Source organism: Acyrthosiphon pisum, chromosome X, assembly GCF_005508785.2.
Source record: "Acyrthosiphon pisum isolate AL4f chromosome X, pea_aphid_22Mar2018_4r6ur, whole genome shotgun sequence".
Taxonomy (NCBI): domain Eukaryota; kingdom Metazoa; phylum Arthropoda; class Insecta; order Hemiptera; family Aphididae; genus Acyrthosiphon; species Acyrthosiphon pisum.
In genome coordinates, this window is record NC_042493.1 from 88,737,768 (window position 1) to 88,758,382 (window position 20,615).

At 26.3% G+C, this 20,615-nt stretch overlaps 1 protein-coding gene across 1 annotated transcript in view; it reads left to right on the forward strand.

Moving 5' to 3' along the window:
• The window catches only part of LOC100573994 (hemicentin-1), a 306,591-nt gene that overhangs the window by 222,529 nt on the left and 63,447 nt on the right, over window positions 1-20,615 (forward strand). Inside the window, exons 4-5 of the mRNA XM_029490996.1 lie at window positions 1,970-2,169; window positions 6,451-6,564. Of these exons, the coding sequence (XP_029346856.1) occupies window positions 1,970-2,169; window positions 6,451-6,564 (314 nt within the window). The remainder of the gene's footprint in view (window positions 1-1,969; window positions 2,170-6,450; window positions 6,565-20,615) is intronic.

Sequence of the window (20,615 nt, forward strand, 5' to 3'; positions counted from 1 at the left end):
CCTGTGTATCTAACGAATCTGAAGTATAAAAGAAAAGATAAGGCACTCTATTTTCTGTCAAATAAACACTCACTGAATGTGATACCTACCGTGAAGTAAAAACAAAACATCCAATGACATTTTTTAAACCCTTTGGCCATAATTTCATATAGGTAGTCAATACATTCTTGTACCTCCAGCAATCGAAATTGAACAATTTAATTTGATATAAGCTATTGTAAAATATGTATTCATATTATTTATTTCGCGCACATTGTATACCTATGTATTTCACTTTATAAAATTCATATCGATAAATTTGAAAAATTCAATGATAACTATGTAATAAATTATACGATAAGGTATTATAATAGGTAGGTACAGTAATAATATTTGACGTGTGTGATATTATTATAACTTTAGACCCATGAGCACTAAATAGAACCACCTTGAGCTTTATCATTATTTATTACCTACCATTAGGTAAATGTTTTAATGTGTTTGAAATGTGAATTTTTATTAGAATACTCGCAATTTAAAAATAACGAGTTCATCCTAAATTATTTATCCATCTAAGCAGAAAATAATAAAATACAAGTTCACAAATGTTAAAAATAAACAACTCAAGCGTGTATAGCTTGTAACTTCTATAAACATTATTTCTTTAGACTAATCCCAAGATTATGTACGCATGTTATGTTCTTGATTTTCTTCATAATGGTTCCCTCTATAAGATATATATAGACGCGTCAATCATGTACGAACGCTACAGGCATGATTATATAAGACATAGGGAATATGCTTGTCATTATCCATTGCATATCAGAGCCATTGACGTCTTAAGATTAAGATTAATTTTGAACAGTGTGCAGTGTTTTTATGTACCTACCTGCCTACCTATAGCTGGAAATTAAGGTATTGCCATTTTAAGTATTGAGAAAATAAGTTTATCAATATTTAAAGTTATAAATATTAAACCAATAAGTATTTCAAACGTTATTGAAATATTAATAATATACTTAATACGTAAATATTAAACGACGTTGAAAAAAAAAACACTGGGCACTTAGGGAGTGCCGTCAGAAGTGACTACTTCTTATAACGGACTGTAACTATACGTTTTGAAAAAAATACGTTTGATAACTATTAATTGGTTATTTTTAAATAATACGAGACATTAAATTCTTTATAATTTTTAATTAGTTTGTTTTAAAATAATATGAGGCATTAAATCCTTTATAATAAAAGTTTTTTATATTTTCAATTAATTATACATATTTTATTAACATTTTTTAAGATTTAAATGTTTATAAATTTTCATTATCATCGCTTACACGAGTTAATATTCCAATAAAAGAAAGTTTAGTAGCCCAACAGCAAACATTAAATATGGAGTTTAAAATTTTGGAAAATGGAATGAAGACATATGTAATTACGCATAGCTCTCGGATAAAATAATGTTCCTATCAGCTTAATTGTTGTTTGATGATCATGCAGAAGGACTGTCTTTTCCTTCAATATACCTCGGTCAATTTTGGTGATTTAAAAAAGATATCTTATGAAATATAAGGTATCTTGTTACGGCTTTTATGATGACAACTAGTGAACTCAGGCGATTCGACACAAGAGGAGTTATCCCCCCCCCCCCATCCCACTAATAATTGACATTTGTTAACATTTGTTAATTTAAAAATTTAAATCTCGCGCAGTACAGTTGGTATAACTGACGCCTTAATTGGGTTGGCAATTTGTATATGCTTGAATATAGAGTCACATCGGTCACCGGCCAGTTTTCGTTGCGCGGGCTTTATGTTCCGTGACGCGAAACGAAAGTTTTTTCCCCGCGCAAAACGTACACCCATAGCCCTCTAAAAGAAGTAGTCACTTCAAAAAAAAAGCCTAAAAGCATTTAAATAACATTTTATGAAAAATTCAGTTTTTGGACAATTTAATTGATAATAATATCATTTACTGTGTATACTTTGAACAGCATTGATCAACGGGAGCACACGATGAGCAAACATTGGTCGGATCAATCTATGGAAGATAGAATCTATTACACGGAAAACAAAGGATTCGCTGTTTTAATAATTGAGGACATCCGTACATCTGATGGGGGTCAGTACAGGTGCCGAGAAGATTTTAAGTATTCACCGACGCGCAACAATTTTATTTTACTCGATATTATAGGTAAGTATTTACCGCATTCGCAGCTGACAGCTGCAGTTAAATAAATAATTTTAATAGACTGAAACACCGAGTGATTAAACTTAATTGAACTATTATACTCCATATCATGATAATGTGGTTTTGTGTTCATACATATTATTACACATTATTTTTCTCATGTCACGTATACATATATGTTCGTTCGGTTTTATTTTTCGCGTTTTACAAAAAAAATCTATTTCTAAAATTCTTCTTCTATTTCTATATCGTTTATTAATAATATTGTATATTTTACGTTGTTTTTCACGATTTTTACATTAAACAAATGCATCTGAGCTTTATTATATTTTATCGTTTGGTATGTTACAAATGTATAATTGATTATCTATTGCCGATTCCTGAAAGCTCCGTGACACTATTTTTTTTTTCAACGAAAGGATTATTCGGTAGACTGGATAATATAATATTATATTATGTTTACATAATATATTATACATAATATTACGATACAATAAATTGTATAGGTACTCGTTTGGCTTTATTATTAGGTACCTATATTATAATATTAGACTTTTTAGAAATTATATAAATATAAAAAATAAAAATAATACCTTCCCGATATTTTCATTATCGATCGAAAATGTCGAACCTGCGTGGTATGCATTCGACACAAATTATTTTTTTCTAGTACAATCCATGGTAAGCGTAAACAGCATATTCATAGATGTTAATAAAATTAATACGTCAACGACGAAATATTCCAATCGATTAATTTGATTAAAAAAAAAAAAATGCACTCAAATAACCATCACAAGTACCGGCTGATGATGGATGTTACCGAAATTCTTAAACTAACATATTTTCATTATGATTCAAACTGTTTCAATCGTCAGACGAGAAGTAGAATACGTTTAAGTACCATTCAGTATCATATAATTTGAAATAATATGTATACAGCTATAGGTAGGTACTTGCGTAAAATATATGCATAACATTATTATAAAACAAGTATTTTATGTATAGGTACATTAAAAACAGGAAATCGACTTTTATATTTTTGACTGCTCATCGCTGAATATAGTGAATATAGCGGCTCGACAATAAAAAACACTTCCCTTGATTGCGCCTCTGTTATTATTTATTAAATACTATAATAATTATTTATAATATTATGTTGTATGACGTGAATTTGAATGTATTTAAGACTCCGGGAAATCCCATATTATCGTACACTAAGCTAAACAAATGTTTTTGTAATTTACATGGCCGTTGTTCATGAGAATTATGAAAAAATTTTGAATAAGAAAATTGTAATCTCTACATCATTGATAACAAAGAAAACGTAAACAGTATTTTGTATATGTATATTACTATTTACTACCGTTAGGACTATACTTAAGAATGGTGACGTTATCAGCATCGACATGTAAAATATGCCAGCCATTGATATACGTTTCAGTTAAACAAAATATATACTATTTATTGCCTAATAATTTGCCTATATTATTTACCTAAGTAGGTACTTATGTAATATTATAATGGATAAGTGGGCTTCCAAAATTACTATTATTTCTAAATTATAATTTTATTAATACAACTAAATAATGAAATTTTTTAATACATCACTCATGATACAACTGTTATAAATGTTAATGTTAACGCTGTTAATTTATATTATACAAATAACTTAAAAGACGTAACTTGTACAGAAAATGTTACTAATATAGTTATTTTATCAATTAAGTATTACAAATAAAATAAAAAGGAAAATTCAAAATAACTTATTAACTATAAAAATTGCAATGGACATGAAACGATCTTGTTACACATATTGTATGTTACTTATAAATCGCCAAATTGTAAGTAAGTAGGGTAGGTAGGTAGTACCTACTAAAATTAGTATCAAAGATGTAGAAAACAACAAAAAAAAGCAATACAACTGCGAACGATAGTCGATAAGCGTTGGCAATATTATAAGTAAATCCGACTAAAAATAAAACATAACTAAACGGACTTCTTTAAAATGTCTATGTTTGTTTTATTATTAGTTAATTAGCAATGGGTCGAAATTCAAATATATCAAATTCAAGTACATTTTCTTAAAACAATATATATTCTCTAATCAATGTACTGTCTCGTATCGTTTGTATAAAAGAAAATTAATTTGTTTGAATAAAAAAAAAATTTAAAAGTTATAAAAGTATGAAATAAAATGAACGTGATTTATTCATTTCATATAATAAACATTTTTTTGAGTTTATTAATAACAAGTCATAATTATGACTTCCGGTTCTTTTAGCAAGGTACGTCTGTGACTTCATACAACTTATACACGATGCTTTTTTTTAAATTGAACACTAATATTATCGAATAAATTTTAACATTTTTCAAAAAAATTTTAAATAGTTACAAAACAAAATAATTTTTACTATTATTCTTTATTGTTATCATTTTTTAGGCTTTAAAATCATACCAAATTTGTGTAAATATTGTTTTCCTTCCACTCTATAAATACATTTATGATTTTGTTTTTAAGATCAGATGATCTTGATACGAATGTGATATAATTATACAAAATATAAATGTAAAATTAACTTACAACTGGTCCCATGCTGCAGTGTTTTAAAGTATTTGAGCATTCGTATTTAAATACCATCAACCAACAATTATTTGAGTACATTTTAAATACTATTTTACTCTATTTAAAGCATACTTTTTTAAAAAATCCTGAATTTTAATTAAAAGTATTTTGAATCGTCGTAAAAAAAATGTTGATTGTAAACTGTTAAACCACTGGTAACCATAAAAAATCTTATTTTTTTACATGATATGCCAGATACCGGTGCTAATATGACTGAAACTAATTTTAAGTAACCCATATTTGAAATGTAATCCATTAATTTTATGTGAAACAATTTTGATACAATGATACTTCAATGATAGTTTAAATTTAACTTAAACAATAAGCCTTTAATCAATAAATGTGTTCATATTGATAATTATTTTTAATTTAAATTTATTAATAGATAGTTAATAAATATTAAATATTGTTAGAAACTAATAATAAGATATAACAAGAAACATGTTTCCATATTATATAGTACTGCAATTAATAATTATTTTTTACTACAATTTTGTAAATAATTGAAATTTAACTGTCGAAACTCTCAAACAAAGTTTCACTAATATTGAAAATGAGGAAACGTATAACAACAATATAAACCATAGCTACATCTGAGTTGATATATAATTTACTAATTGATAGTAAAAATTAGTACATAAAATGTTTCCTAATGATAACTAATTACATTTTAAAATCACTGTTTACAACACTGTAACAACACCCAAGTGAGTACCATGATTATTGGAATAACGACTTACGAAGTTATATAAAAAAAACGGTTTTGCGTGAACAATAACAATTCAAAGTTTCAGAATCCGGTGAGAATCTAAATTTATGCCTACACAATACAGAAGAAAATATTTTCTTGGAGCATCTTTATTTGTTTGATATCATAAATACTAATACAATTATTTAAGTTTGAAAAACTCAATAAAAAAAACGTATTTTAAAATAATAATCACTTTTTTTGTATTTATGATATTAAAAAAAATATTAAAAACCCTATGGTACAGAAAATATTGTCATCTTTATCATGTATGACTGTTCCCTGAGTGGTTATTTTTCATGCGAAACATTTTTTAACAACAATTTATGGGTGTGTGGGCGTCCTCTTAATTGCGAAAAAAGGTCTTAAATTTGCACTTAAAAAAGATAAAGTTATAAGTATGCACTCTTCTTTTTAAAACTTAAAATGCGAAGAAATATTTTAGAAATTGTTCACATATTTTTTGTTTATGACGCAGTCTACAAGTAACACTTGTACTTGCCTAACACATTTCTATCTATCGAGAGTATAATAGTAACCAATAGATAAATAACATGCAAATCTATAAACGTCCGAGCCCTAAATTAATTAATATTACATAATATTATTTTACATTATTTAGAATAATTTAATATTGTATCCTTTTGACAAGGGAAATAAAAAGTATCTAGATGATAGTTGACATAGAGTAACCTTATTTGCAGTTCTTCAAACATACACAATATACACAATAAACATCTATACATTATCAAAAACCGATAACATTGAAATAATAAAATCCTGAGCAAAATAATGTATCAATATATAATATTCTATTTTCTAACGATAAAAGTATTTTTTTTTTTTTTTTTAAACACTTTAATATGCGTAAAAGGTTGTTTGATAACATTTTTGAACCATTTGTCCAATATAGTACCACCGAGCAGACTGGAAATCTTAGACAACGAGAAAAACGTCGTTTGGAATTCCACATTGCCACCCGTCATGGAAAACGAGCCGTTGGAAATCACGTGTAAAGCGTACGACGGTATGTACACAATTATTTATATTAAAATAAAAATAAATAAATAAATAAAAAACCGGACACATATCTTATATATATTTAAAAGTATTGAACAAACTTGTCACTGATTTGGGTAGAACACGTATACAGCTGCACTGCATATACATAGACTGTGTACATCCATCTATACACCTACTTACAAAAATGAAACTAGAAAACGTTGCAGAGGGACCTCCCTTTCTAACGAGTAACGACTGGTATTTTTTTACATGGCTATCTTACTGTCCTGTCAAATGTGTTTTGTACACTCGACGTATTGTTATATCGACCGGCTTAAACGACAAACGTTCCACGTTGTATTGTCTCATATCTGTCACGCGCCGTTAACTTGCTTACAGTAGAACCTATTGGAAAAAAAAATTGAACATAAGAAGTAATACTTTTGAAATCATTTTGTAGCAAAGTACTTATTTCCCAAGTATTTGAAATACTATTTAATTATGAATAAGTAAATAAACAAAATCAATATAAACGTTAAATATGATAATATTAGGTTTAGTAAAAATATAGACTAATAACATAATTTCAAAACTATAAAACATATTGCAATCATCGACTAGGTATCGTATAGGTACGAATTTATTTATAAGTAATGACACTTATAAAAACTAAAAAAAAACCCTTTTGGTGCTAATAAGTAATATAATATTATTTGATATAATTAAAATTCTGTAATATTTTCTACAACTTAAAACTGGTGTAAAATAAAAACAATTTTGAAATTGAGTTTTCCTAATTTTGAATAGGTACCAATTACGAAACAACATAATACATTAATAAGAAACAATAGTATACAAATATACTCTATACACGCTTTAAATGATTCACCGACCACAATGATTTGAATTAAAACCTCAAAGGATCATAAAAAAGCGGGTAAGTGGATGTCGCTCTGCTGTATAGTAGGTTAGGTGTGGGTCGATGTATAATGGATTGTATTCAACTAATTTTTATTCCTTTCTATGTTTATAAACGAAGCATTAGAAATTAAAATCCCATTTTTAACGGTTTTTCGTAATTTATCGATGATTTTTCCCATAGCATTAAATAACTATTGAGAAAATCAAAAAATTACATCTTTAAAGTACCATTTTGATCCAATTTTCTAAAAGATAAGATACTATATTATGTTGAAATCGAAGCATTCCTTCTGGTAGAAAGTTTGTATACAGGAAAAAAAATAATAAACACCATTGTAAAACCACTAGTTTCCTTGCTCCGCTCAAAATCTAAAATAGGTTATAAAGGTTAAATAGGTATTAAATAATTGTAATCACTATTTATTCTTAAATACTTTTAGACGAAATTATTTGAAAGTTTTAATACTTTTAAGTAGAAGTATCTGTATTTTTATTTGAATACAAACGAATAGTATAATAAATTTTACCTTGCAGTTTGTGGATACATCAACAACTGTAATAACTAACAATGTTGAAGTGACCGAGTGTCTGTACGAATTTTCAACTGATTAGGTAGGTAGTCAAGAAGGATTAAACGTAGAATTGTAGTTTCGAGGGTATTGCAACTAGCGAATTTGAATCCCGGTCCAATGGTTTCGGTAGTTTGATATTCAATTACGATGTCATATTTATGTCGGATTCGATTGCGTAATTATTATACGCATCAATTTATTAGTATTTTTTATCATCATTATTATTATATTTATTTGTATTAAATTAAAATTCCAAATCATATCAATAATATTATTATTTGCAACCAAAACATAGGTAGGTATGGCTACAACATTAATTGTATTTTTTTAGCTTATGTCAAAATGATGAATTAGCAAAATCACTTGGTATATTATATTCGTCATTTATTGTCAACGCTTTTTGTTGCGATTTCTATAATTCTGTAACATATTTATTTTGATTATAATATCGATGTGTGTTTTTTGTTTTTGTCATCACCTTGTTAGATCAGTTAATATACTTCAGCATTAAAAATTGAGAGTGGTTTCTGGTGGGATTTTGGATCTATTTGTCAGTATTATAATTTATAGGGGAAGGGGTCAAATGAAAAAATGTTCAAATGCTTTTCAAAATAATTGGAAAAACTAATAACAAAAACTTGGAAATTACCAGTTTATGGCCAAATCAATTTTGTTTTTTCGTCATAATTTGAGTAGGTAAATTACTTGTAAATCCTACTTAAAATATTTACCATATAACTTAAATTAGTTATTTTTAGAGACTTATTAATTTTAAATATATTTTGACTCTTTTAGATCATTTTATAAACGTCTTAAATGTTTTATTTTTTTTAATTTATGACCATCCATTTTTTTATAATAGTATAGAATAACGTAATTTATATAATATTACCTTTTTACCTATTTATAATATTATTATTTTTTATTCGTTGCTATGGTGATAAACAAAGCTTTAGAAATTAAAATCCCATTTTTAGCGGTTTTTTGTAATGTGTTGGTGTTCCCGTTGAATTAAATAACTATTGATAAAATCGAAAAGTGACCTCTCTAAAGTACCATCTTGATCCAATTTGCTAAAAAAAAAAAAAAACACCATTATAAAATTACTAGATCCCTCACACTCCTCTCAGAATCTAATATTTTGTTTTTAAATATAAACGTTTGAAGTTAAAATGTTTATGAAATTAGTTAACACCACAAACATTTGAGACATTTTTTTTTTTATTGATCCTTAAGCCAGGCATCTATGGCCATTAGCTGTTTGTAGGGTTGTATTGTAGGGGTAATAGATTTTGAAACGGTGAGTTTTTACATGTGAGTGTTTGTGTTTGGCAGAATTTTTAAGTGGGCACCCGTAGGTATCTGCCATGCCATAATCTAACCTGGGGATGCCGGCCTTTCTGTAGACACCGTGACTGCCCGAAGAAAAATTCCACCCGTAGTAGGGATCGAAACGGCGCCGGTGCGCGTCGTAACCGACGCCTTAGTCCGATCGGCGTCTCCGTCCCCCCATTTGAGAAATTATTTTGTAGTTAAACATTCATAAAATATCATGGCCTTGAAATTATAATACAAGAGTCCTGGTGAGTTTAAAACAAAAGTTAAGCATATTAAGATCTTTAATATTTTTTTATCAGCGGTAAAAATTGATTATTTTTTTTTATATATGTCATTGAATTTAACAAATAATAAAATAAGTAATTAATAGTGGAATTTTTCCAGTACCTATTATGTTTAATATTTTTAATAAGTTTCTATAAAGAGGTGACGAAATTGTTTGGGGAACATCGATATTTTACTTTTAAATATTCAATTTTGTCAACGTTTTAACTTCAAACAAAAATCTGTGACAATATCGTATAGTTTCAGTAAACGTAAAAAAGTATATAATAATAATAATACTAAACACACTATTTTAAAACCAATACAACACTTTTTTCATGAAATACGAACGGTGATTTTGAGGTTTCTCAATTGTTTTAAAATATTTAAGTTATATACAAAATTTCGAATTCTACGAAATGCTCTATAATTTAAAATAATATACACACTAAATCCCTTATAATGTTGAGCCAATTTTTACTTGATTATTCTAAAATATATAATATGAGTGTCTATATCAGGGGTTGTCAATAGGCTCATGAAGTGGAAATAACGGAACCACCAAGAATATTTTATTTTAATGCTGGTTTTTCGCACATGATATATATTTAAATATTTAATTTATTTTTGTATTGTATTTGTTACACAATATACATCCATAGTATATGTGAAACTTCGTTCTCCAAACTGAGGTTTTTATAGAATAAATATCGTTCAAGATTAACTGATATCCACCTTGAAAACACTGCATATTAGTTGTTCTCCAAGAGTACCAAATTTTAAAAACTGGTTAAATTAATATCATATTTAATGATTTATTCTAAACTATATTTTTACACAAAAATAAAAATATTAACTAATATTTAAGTTTTTCTGGCCGTTGAAAATTTTTTTTCAAATTTTCCGGACCACCATAGAAGTTAATTGTCGACCCCTGGTCCACACGATTATAAGATAGTTGTTCGATTTTAACTAGGTATCTATAACCTATTTGAAATATTAATTAATAATATTATGTGTTTTTTTTTTTTTTAATAAACACAACATCTTTCGGGATACTTACTATACTGAAAAGGAATATTTAAAAACCGAAAAACCAGTAACATTTAAATATTAGTATACCAAAGTATATTTTCAAATAAAAGACACCTTAAGTATTAGATAGGATAGCTATAGAAACCGAATGACACATATTATAGGGGAACTAAAGTCAATTCCAATAATCTGTAAAACCTACATTTCGTACTTGAATTGGCTTTGAAAACTAATAATCTTGCCATAAGAATTTATCAGACCACCTTTACAAAAACCATTTTATTTTACCTTTGGCATTATATATTTCTACTTGGTTAGTTTATCGCAGTAATGATGATAAAAATAAATAATTAACCAGCAGAAGTTTACCATCACAAAAAAACTTTGGTATTTAGTTAAAAAAATATCATGCTAAAATATAATTTAATTGTGTATGATACAAAGGAAATCTTTTTCAATATTTAATCAATATAAGCTAAAAATATAAATTTTGTACTTATATAGTTGTTATAATATCGTCGGCCTAAGTCGCAAAGAAAGTATGTCCAAAATTACAAATTTTTCAGGAGTGGAAAAAACGTTTCAAATATTTCGTTGGCCTAATTCCATAGCTCGCAAAGATCGTATTTCCATAATTTGTTTGAACGGTACTTATTACAATTCTTTAAATCATTAAATCATTAGATACGATTATTTATAATTATCAATTTCATTGAGGATAAAATGATACAATTTCAGTAGGTACATTATCATACGATGCTGTTTTTATTCTTAATTTTAATCACCAATAATCCCGAAATACAAAAAAATGGAGTTTTGCCATTTAGCCTGACATTAAATATTATAAATATGTATGTTGTTAACCATGTAAATATAATTTTTGAATGGTTTCATATCACCCATTTTATTGTATTTTTTTTTTACATCTCTGAAATTTACCTATTATACAAAAAAAATATAAAATTACTGTCCAAAAAATTAAAAATTAAACAATAAATTGCCAAATTATAATTTGTAAGTATTATAATAATTTAAACATATGTCATTGACCATTGTTGTATAATTGTTAATATTTTTTTATCATTTAATTTAAAATGGAAATTTTACCTATTGTAAAAAATCTTGAAGAATTGTAAATAAATACTCATCTATTTTATAATTTATAACAATACTCGTTAATTATAAATATTGTATTTTTAATTGGAAATAATATGATGTGTACTGGTCGTAGTAGTTGTTGATGCATACTTGTTTATATCATTAGCGCGTTGAATTATTTGGTTATAAGAGTGGACACTATTGTTCTCGTACGCACATGAAAATGTCGACAATATTGTGTATGTCACATATATTTAAAGCACATTATTTCACTGCTAAATTGATCAAATTTCACTCCTTTATACCAATCATCAAGTGATACCAACCGAATCAATGACAGAATTTTTATACCTAGTGAAAAACGGATTTCAACGTCAACTGATATCTTTGCATTGAATCATATATAAATACTTACTATACTTACCCTCAACATTTTACATTTATCAATCTGAAGAAACGTAAGTTACTGTTGAAAAATATATGATAATGTAGGCAACCAACTAATATTTTTAAAGTCAATTTTTTACTAATATGTGTTCCGATTTGATTACCTAAAAGTCATTAGCCGGATCTAAAGAAGAAAAGACGAGGAATCTAAACTATTTAAACTGAACTAGTCTGAACTATTTAAAATCAATATCCCATAATTACTTATTATATTGATCAGTATAGTTCAGGTAGGATGAATATATTATATTATGTAAATATTTTTAGCATGAAAAAGTCCATTTATATTAGAATCTCATTTATTAATTTTAGATTTTGTTTATAATTTAGAAAATTATAGGTAGGTAACTAATATAAAATATATTATAACAAATCGAAATATTCAGCAATTAAAAGCTTCCAAAATATTATTGTATTCTAAATACACAATAATGTCTAACAAAACCAAATCTTTACATTAATTTTGAATTCTGCCTTAAATAAACGTTGGAAAATATTCATCATAAATGTATGATATTTATACGATAAAATATAATACATCAAAAAAAAAAATTTTTACTTCTAATTTGTTTCTAAAGGCGATGTATTTAATAATGATATTTTACATCTTTATTCTTTGTATAATATTAGTACCAACACAATTTTATAATATTTACTTTGAAAAAATATAAATCTAACTTTGTAAGTTCAAAGATAATATATGTTCTTTATAGTTTAAAGTTTAAATACGTGAAATTAATTAGAAATTTATACCTATAGTCCTTAAAGTTTTTTAAAATATTCCTGAAGTTTTAAATGAGCTTCGAGGTTCGATTGTACATTTTTAAACAAAAATGGCCACCGAAAGATAAAAATATATAATATATACAAAAAAGTTAATAAAGTGTAACAATTTAGTGTTCAACATTATATTTGTATTTTTTTTAACATGTTTGGGTAAAATAAGAACTGTCCAATTAAAAAAAATAATAACCATTGATCAAAATAAAACATATTTCTATTTAGAAATAAAAATTTTATGCCTTAACAAATATATTCCTGAAACAAAACAAAAGAAAATATTATATATACTAATTACAATTTGGTTTTAAATATTATTGATTTATTAAATACCAAGTTATTTATTCACTCATAAAATATAATGTGGCTCTCCGGTTAACTTTTTTATTTTATAGGTAGACAAACATATTAGAAATCTTGTATAACATTTTTAAATCTTAGATATAAAAAAATATGCTGCAAATTTACTCAATTTTGACGAGTTTTATATAAGTTAAAACTTACTAATTGTAACACTTATACAAAAATATTGTAATTATGTATTCTCGATATTTTTTATTTAGTAAAATTATATGAAGAACCTTGTGTAAAATTTTCAAACTTTTTGATCGAGAAAAAAACTTCTTATTGACATTTATGGAAAAAACTATGAAAAATCAAAAATATAATTTAAAAAAATTCTACCTAATATAAACATTTAGTGAAAATGTCAAATATATTAGGTTATTCGTCGAAACTGGTTTTACATAAAACTTCTCTGTTTTTGTAATTTGACTTTGTTTTTTTCTGATTATTTTGATAAACACTGAGAATTTTCAATTTTGACCCTTCAAAAGTACCAGGACTAGATCCAATTTGTTATCAGAAACGGCCCTCAATTTTGATAGTCTATGCATTTTTTCTACTACTTCACACAAAAATACCAACGCACATCTTATTAAAATCAATTCATTCTTGCTCCATTCTGAATCTAAAAAGCTTAGATAAATACTTATAAATGCTTTTCAATAATTAAATCTTCATATCAACACAATACAATAGTATTCCCTATACGTCCTTATATTGCATATATTGTACCTATATTGTATAAACTATAAGTACAATGTTATCTAAACATTTGTCGATAAATTTATCTCATTGGCCAAGAATCTGATAAGGTTTCAAAACGTTTAAATATGTATATTGTATACGCAGACACAAGCCATTAGGTACTAGTATAATGGGGCTAACCTAATCTAACCTAGTATATTAGAGCGTAGGTATATCAGTATTTAATATTTATCTAAATGTATATGTAAAAAAAACTGTAACTAATGGCCTTTGCAGCCGATGTAATTTAAGATCGATAAAAATAATAATAATAATAATAATAATAAAATATTTACATAAAATATGATAATATTTACACTTACTTGTGAATATAACAAATATATAATAAGTACCTATAATATTATATAACTAATCGTATCATTTAACATGGGTACGGAATCATATGTAAAACTATAGAAAAACTGGAATTATTTTTAAGGTTTTCGATGAAATCTATAATTTACTTTAGATTTTTACCACATGTTTTCATTATCAATTTCTATACCTATAAGTTATACTTTTAAAAATATTTTAATTATTTTTGAGCTATTTATAGACATATGAAATTTTAAATTTTAAATTGTTTATCGTTTTTTTCTATATATAACGTCGATGAATGAATGTTCGCTTGGTCAAAACTCTATAAAAAAATATACAATTACATTTTTTTTTAGACATTTTATGTTTTAACATTTTGACGAAATTAAATATTTTAAGAAAGATTTTAGTTATTGTTTTGTAATGCAAAAATATTATTCGTGAGAATTAACATTTTTACATAATACATTATTATTTTTAATAATTATACGCAATGAAATTTCTAAAATATTTAGATAAATTTTAAGACTATGTATATAGAATAGCAATACCTAACCATAAATTAATATAGGTAGTAATATAAACTGACAGACCGTCTTCATTCGAAATCGTTTTTAGTATCCAATGAAATCTCATTGAATTCAAATTTGACATAATAATATACATTACAGTAAGCCACTGTGACTCAATGACGAGGTTAGAACCAGGGACTGGAACCTTTATGATTTTATCGGTTTGGGTTTAGCTTTAGGTTCTCAAAAATCCAAAATTTTTGTTCCGGTTATGGTTTCTGTTTTCAAAAATTTCAAATTTCGGTTTCAGTTAATACCGGTTTTAACCCTTTATATTTGGCTTTTGTTTTTATTTTATTTTCATCAATTAAGTACTGTATAAAAAAGTTAACATATTAAGAACCTTTATTACCTACATTTTAGAGTACATATTTCAAAGTTAAGGTAATATAATATCATTAACACTAAATTTATAAAAGATATACTATTATATTCAATAATTTACTGACTGTTTATGGAAGTTTCACTGTACTATATTGAATTCTAAACATTGTAAGATTTAAAAAAAAAAAACTGGCATATAATACGTATATTGTGTATGACTAGCAAAACCTAAATTATAATATATTTAAAACATAACTAGGTATCCATTATAATTACCTGGCTACCTATTTTATTAGTTAATAATGTTGAAATTTTAAACTTATACTTTTGTCATACCCACATTAGATGTATAATATTATAACTGCAGCTCTGCAGGCACATTAGATAGGGAACAAGTTATAAGACAACTTACTCTGAAACACTTATAAACGTACAAATTGTTATTATTTTTAGAAATTCTACATTAGTTGCGAATTGCGATTTTCGATTCAATAATAATTGTAGGTACCGGGCTGGTTATAGATTACATGGAAATTAGAATTTGGATTTTAGATTCTGAATGGAACAATGAATGTATTGATTTTACAATGAAGTATGTTTTTTATTTTTATATTTCTGTGTCTGTGTACACGATTAGTAGTCGAAATAATGCTTCGATTTTCAACTTCAGTATCTTGTTCGATGGGAAAGTGAATCTAGTTGATACTTTTAGGAGGTCAACAATTTAAAATTCCCATTAGCTTTCAAAAGCACTCGGAAAAACAAGAATTTTTACGCAAAATCGGTTTTGGCTTTTGGTGTAACTTTAAAACAAAAGATCGTAAATACATTAAATTTTTAAATTTTTAAATTAAACATTAAAATGTTTATATTAGCCTTTTCTATGCATGAAAAAAATTTTAAAATATTTTGACTTGTTTTGAGCTACTTACGGATATACTCAGTTTCCAACATTTTAGGTTATTTTTCTTTGAATGTCAATAAAACTTAATTGACAAAAAAACTTGAAAATTTAATACAAAGCTCCTACTATATTGTTACAATGATATTTGAAAAATATTAATAATCCTTAATATTTCGAGTTAGAAATTCATAAAAATTTTTCTTTTCAAATCTAAGATTTTAAAATGTAATACATAATTCTTCATAAGTTTGTCTACCTTTATCGAAAAAAAAATGTCTACAAGAAAGGCAAATTAAGTTTTTATGAGCGTTTGAAGTTCATATTTTTACAACATTGGATATTTACCCGATTTCTCATGTAACGATTTTCTTATTTTGTTGTAAATTAAAAACCAACCAATGTAGATGCATGAAAACTTGACTGAATGTTTATATTTTCATTTTCTATATAAAATAACATTTTAAAATCCAATAAATGAAAAATTACTATTTATATTACTTTTGATATCAAATAAATCAAATAATACTAAATGTGAATAATGAGATTTTATTCCATTTTTTTTTTTCACGAAGAAAGATTTTCTTTGGATTCCACCTATAAGCTTTTCGAGTACCACAGGTTGAGAAACGTTGTTCTAACCTAACAGGTGGAAAGTTGGTTCATTGAACATATTATATACCTACATTATTGACTGCAATAAAATTATAAGAGCATTGTTTTGATACATTTTGAACTTCGTAATTCTCATTATTATAGGTAACTATTTATGTTTGATTTTTTAATGTTCAATTTACTCTGATGGATAAAAAAAATATGTATATAGAATGTGCCTATACTCATTTCTATAATTATTATCCAGTGTAACTCAAACGTATAATAATTGCCTCTGTCTATAACAAAGGCGTTGTCAACAAATTGTATTAGGTGTTTATCATGATGTTGTATAATATGTTATCATGAGAGAGAAAATCTAAAAAAATTAATTTATTGAAGAACAATAAGTTTATTATTTTTAGCTGATCCCCTCATATTACACCCCCTGGATAGTATACCTAAACATGTCTATTATTTTTTTTTAAGTAATATTTTACCAAATATGATGCTGTGATCATGTGATATTGAAGGATAGCCATTTCACAATAAAAAAATACTATACTTTGTAATCACTAGAAATTATACCTAATAAATTGTGAGTAAACCTATAGTTACAGTTAATACCCAAAATTTGTCAAAACCTGGTTTTACTAAAAAATTTTACTAATATACCACAATATTATTAGGTAATATTATTTATGAGTGAAATTAACTTTCTAAAAAATCTGAAAAACGATTTTCACTGTACAGTTTAAGTTTTCACTATTATATTATTTCAAACACAACTAGTTCTAACTAAAAAAATCAAGTTAAAACCACTTTTAACGTTGGGAGTCCTGATTAATTCTAGTTCAAACTAATTAAAATCAGTTTTGACGAAAGGGGGTTGTGAATACTAGAGTCGATTAGTTAAATCTATTGTTTTTTTTCGGATTTCGGGTCTCTTAACTATAATGCATGTATACAATGATTGAATGATTCTTTAATGAAAAAAAAAACGTTTGAAATTTCAAATTTGTACAACTGACTATGTTCAAGACGTAAAGAAGTTACCCAACGGATCAAGACGTTTTATTAATAATAAAAAACCATATTATATATGTAATAAATTATAACGAGTTTTATAATTTTGAATTAAATTTGAATGGTAGAGTTAAAAAAAATAATAATAAACCATTTTTTCCAGTCTTAAAATTTGAAAAAATATATAGGTACCTATGTTACATAGTTTTGTATTTTTCTTTTTTTTCTTTTATTACTTTATTGTAGTAGAATACAAACTGGAGGGTAAAAATACAGCGGGTAATAGGGGGTCCGCAAGAATATGTGGTAAAATACGTACAAAGCGGTGGGTACAACAGGAGGGTCAATGGTCCGTTATAAATTAATGATAAGGGACAACTTACGCGATGGCGTTTGTGATTCTTTTGTAAGACGCCGTGGATTGTCGCAGCTGGTGTATGTAACGCGTGTTAATCGATGAAAATAATGTATAATATAGGTATATAAATAGGACACTTCCGACACGACCAGGCATCGACCGGGGGTGGCCGGCTGCCACACGATTCCACAAAATTGTGTAATCGTGTATAATTTAATAACCCTATTTAAAATATTGTTAAATATATACCTGCACAGTGCACACAACACCATTCCTAAAAATTTGATATTTTGTATGTACCCACACAATTACGCGTGATTTTCGAATGCAACGTTGCCGTATCGAAAAACATGACGTACGACGAAAAAGTATTATTAAAAACATATTATGTTTAATATTGTTATTGCAACTTAGATGATAATATTATATTATCGTTTTGTGCGCAATAGACTCTGCCGCGGCATGCCGTTTAGAAGACTTTTGGAAAAACATGATTTTAGTTTACGATTGACACATCGTTGGACTTTTCATCCAATACGATATTCTGACGTTGACTTTTTATGGTTTTATTTTCTTATGATTAGACTGATTAGAGATATATTTTTGAATTGTAACGGATTTATACAGACAGAATTCTAACAGATTTTATAGGAAATTTCATAAGTTTTAATTCGACACTAAAACTTTGTTTTTTTTTTTTTGTATTACGGCACCAATGTCAATTGTCAAAAGTCATTTAATTTAATTTTATATTCTATACCTATATTCCATTTTTTTTTTTAAAAAACGTCACATTTAAATATAATATTATAGCAACATACCTAATATTATTTCTTAATAAAAATATAATAACTAAAAAATAGAAAAATAGGTAAAAATTCAATTATAATTAATAACTTGGAATATATTTTATCGATTTTAATATTATTATCTTAATTTTATACATACATAATGTATAATATTATAAGCGACGCTAGTCCTCATGACTTTTAGTACTTTTTACTTTTAAATTATAATTTATAATAACAAGAGCAAACAAATGTAATGGCAACATTGCATAAAAAAAATCATCCGTAATCGTCTATGTACATATGCAACTTTTGAAAATATCATGTCTGTGCATAAATAGTTATTAAAATCTGAGTAGGTAAATTGCGCCCCCGTAAAAAAGTCACAGTCATATACCGCGTAAATTGCTGCCCGAGTATTTTTGAAACGTACGTATAAATTGCTTCCCAGGGCGCATTTAAAAAAAAACATGCAAAGTGATATAAATATTACATATTATATATATATACATTATACATATATATTAGTTTGAAATTTCAGGTAACAAAAAAGTGATGAGGAAAAAAAACAAAAATTATAGACGATAAAAAATGAATGAATTTCAAACAAAAAAAATTATTCGTTTAGACTTTGTGTGTCATAGGTACATTACACATTTTTACCAGACACTGAATAATTAAATTTTAATAATACATTTTGTAATCATAAACAACATAAACCATCATTAACCATACCAAAATAAATTCAATTAGGTATATTTCCAGTCATGTCTGAAAAATTGAAGTAAAATATTTTATTTCCTAAAATAGTATCTCTAGACGTAGGTGATTTACGTATGAATAAAAATATTTAGGCCGTAATTTACATAATTTATACAAAATATACCTGGGCAACAATTTGTGTTAGTACAAAATATAGACGGGCTGCAATTTGCATAAAAAATTAAAAATGGGGCTCAATGTATAGTGACTCTTAAAATGTTCATGATTCCGCAAATTTTCGAAATAGGTCGATCTTGGACGATTACAAAGTCCACCCCCCGCCCTGTTAGAACTGATTATTATACACATTTTAGTCGAGACAGTTACATACCTACCTACATATTTCGGATCAACCAGATTGTGTGAAATAGAATGTTTTTACATGAAAAACATTACACTTTCTGATAATCATTTAGAGCAACGCCTTCGTTTAGCAGTCAGTGACCATAGATTTCCTAGATTATAATCAACTGGCCAACGAAATGCAATGACACGCTTCTACATATTCTACGCGTCCTCGCTTTTAGTATAATGTTAATTTATTTTAATCATTTTATGAAAAACAATAATTTGTATAATATAACTTGACATTTTAATTGTATTATACTTGCATAAAAATGTTTTATATTGATGTTAGTTATAAAGACTTAAAAATAAAAATAATATTTTTTTTTTATGTCAGTCGATCCTTAAAGGAAAAATGCATTCTCAATAGGTAGATCCTAATCAAAAAAAAAAATTGAGACTATAGACTATAGAAAATGGGTACTATTTTAAGCGTTTATGGTCGTTGAGAACGTTTAGTGGTTCCTTCTCTTTATTCTTGGCGTGTGTGTGTATTAATATTCCACTATACTGTTTATTATTATGTGTGTATTGTGTATGTGTT